The sequence below is a fragment of the Raphanus sativus genome, unplaced genomic scaffold (assembly GCF_000801105.2).
Source record: "Raphanus sativus cultivar WK10039 unplaced genomic scaffold, ASM80110v3 Scaffold3989, whole genome shotgun sequence".
Lineage (NCBI taxonomy): Eukaryota > Viridiplantae > Streptophyta > Magnoliopsida > Brassicales > Brassicaceae > Raphanus > Raphanus sativus.
Window position 1 is genome coordinate 1 of NW_026619293.1, and position 2,233 is coordinate 2,233.

At 36.6% G+C, this 2,233-nt stretch overlaps 1 protein-coding gene across 1 annotated transcript; it reads right to left on the bottom strand.

Moving 5' to 3' along the window:
• Positions 1-178: 178 nt before the first annotated feature.
• Positions 179-1,938, bottom strand: LOC130507072 (B3 domain-containing protein At3g11580-like). Its single transcript, XM_057001783.1, has 2 exons — positions 1,304-1,938; positions 179-847 (listed from the first exon to the last, which is right to left on the bottom strand). Exons 1-2 carry the CDS (start codon positions 1,869-1,871, stop codon positions 705-707), a joined length of 711 nt encoding a protein of 236 aa, XP_056857763.1. The 5' UTR covers positions 1,872-1,938; the 3' UTR covers positions 179-704.
• Positions 1,939-2,233: the final 295 nt, after the last annotated feature.

Below are 2,233 nucleotides of genomic sequence, written 5' to 3' on the forward strand. Positions count from 1 at the left end.
GTTTAATTAGATTAATCAAGGGTTAGTTTTGGGATTATGAAAGAAATTATACTAAAAGGACAACTAAATGATAGTTTTATACTATAAGGACAACCATGCTGAATTTTTGTTCCGTTTTGGCAATTTTCCCAAAATATTTTTACTAACTTAACCAAGTTTTAAATTCTGAATTTTTTTTCGTCAGTTTTGGTGTCTAAGTAACAAATAAGTCAATATATATCGAAACGACAATTCTAGCATCAGTCTTTGAATTGAACAAAAACATGACGGTGCCAAACAAATAAGAATGGTAAAACTAAACTAGATAGTTGAGGCACATATATATATATATAATATAAGATTAATTGGTTAAACTTGACTTTTAAAAAGAAAAGAAAGTGTAGGCTATCAAAATCATGCTAGGCAACAAGTTATCAACAAATTGGCCATGTGCGATTACAGTCAAGTGTAGCATTATTCTCCCTGATTCCTTCTTTATATTATCTATTGAAATGCTCTTTGGGTCTACTATAAAAATACTAATTTCATATATATGTCTCATCTCGAGAAACAGCCACGACGTCTGTTTAACGCTTAAAACAATCCAATTTAATTTGCATCATGCATATTTAATCAAATAGCAGCATATACTTGCTTATACTTACGTAAGCAAATTGAATAGGACAAGAATGTCAAAGTTATATTACCATGGGATGAGGAGTTGACTAATAGTAAATGTGTTGGCCGTTGTAGCCATCGGGACACGGTGGTGGCTCAACAACGTCACCGTGACATTCGAGGTTAACTCCGAATAGCCTCACCGTTCTCGAGCTCCTTGCAACCACCGTCGGTGTCTCAGCGACGGCGCCTACGATTTTTCACCATCACGACACGTGCATGTCTTTTAGTCACATATATTTTTATAAAGTAAATAATGAGCACTAGGCCTAATGAGCACGTTAGTCGAAGAGGATTGCATGGTTCTCCTCACGCGCGTGTAAGAGATTAGTTACAACTTGCGAAGTTTATTTTCTTGTCAACAACTAATAAAAGACATACATGACAAAATAACAGAGACAGGAAAATCTATAACAAACTAATATAACAAAAAAAAAAATTATGTCAAAAATGTCTTTTAAGATGATTGTTCTTGTAGAATACCATGTGAATATGCATACCAATCTAAAACACCGTGCATAAAAAAGAATAATATATGATAGATTATTAAAGATACGAATATATATTTTGTGAAAACGACGTTATCTACTAAGAATATCTTTGAAACAAACAAAAAGAAAGAAAAAATGAGATATAAACGTTTTACCATATTGTGAATATTCTTGGTGAATATTAGGGTAAGAACTAGTTGACGTGTGTACTTGACGATAAGGTGTAGTCAGGCCGCTCCAGTACGCCGTTGTGTTAACATGAACCTCTTGAGACACGGCGGAGACAGCCGAAGGATAAGAAGCCTCGCCCCGTCTCCGCCAGCCAATGAACAGTCTATGGAAATCAAAACGGTGCCGTTGGAAGAAAACAACATCCCCAGCGTCGAGGTGCTTGTCTTTGACGTACTTGCTCCATCCTTTGGTCAAGACGTAGCTTTGACTACTGTTCCAGTATGAGTATCTGAACTTCCAAGACTTTCCTGACTCGTCCTCGAAGCTAAGAAGCATCCCTTTCTCAGCCGTCATGTCGCCGCCGCCATTATTGAGAGGGAGATATTTCTCGGCGTATTGTTTCGGTATGACTAAACGGTTTAGCTTTCCTACGTCGCTTGGTGTGAGTGATTTCTCGAACAAGGACTCTCTATATGCTACGGCGTCGTTTTGGTGATGGTTCATGGAGACAGTGTTGTGGTAGATGTCTCTTGAGTAATTGTCGACTGACATTTTTTTGGAGAGAGAGAGAGAGAGAGAGAGAGAGAGAGAGAGAGAGAGAGAGAGAGAGAGAGAGAGAGAGAGAAAAAGACAGTAGAGAGAATATGCAGAGATGCTTGGTGGCGAAAGAGAGATGGGTAATGGTACTAATATAGTATTAGACGTAGGTAAGAGAGAGTCAGTGAAAAAACTGTGAAAATAGTTAAATTGATGTGAAACTGTGGGAACTATTTGATGTAAATGAAGAGGACACGACATCGATAGTACTTTTAAGGTTTTGCGTGATGATATTTCTTTTCAATCATTGTTTTATTTTTGTTATTTTTGCAAGTCCATGTATATCAATTATCAAGTAAACATTTTAAATATATAGT

Excerpts from the sequence above, each read along its gene's own strand:
- LOC130507072 (XM_057001783.1), bottom strand. The coding sequence starts at position 1,871 with ATGTCAGTCGACAATTACTCAAGAGACATCTACCACAACACTGTCTCC. Across the intron at positions 848-1,303 it reads CCAAGAATATTCACAATATG|GCGCCGTCGCTGAGACACCG; the intron begins GTAAAACGTTTA and ends GAAAAATCGTAG.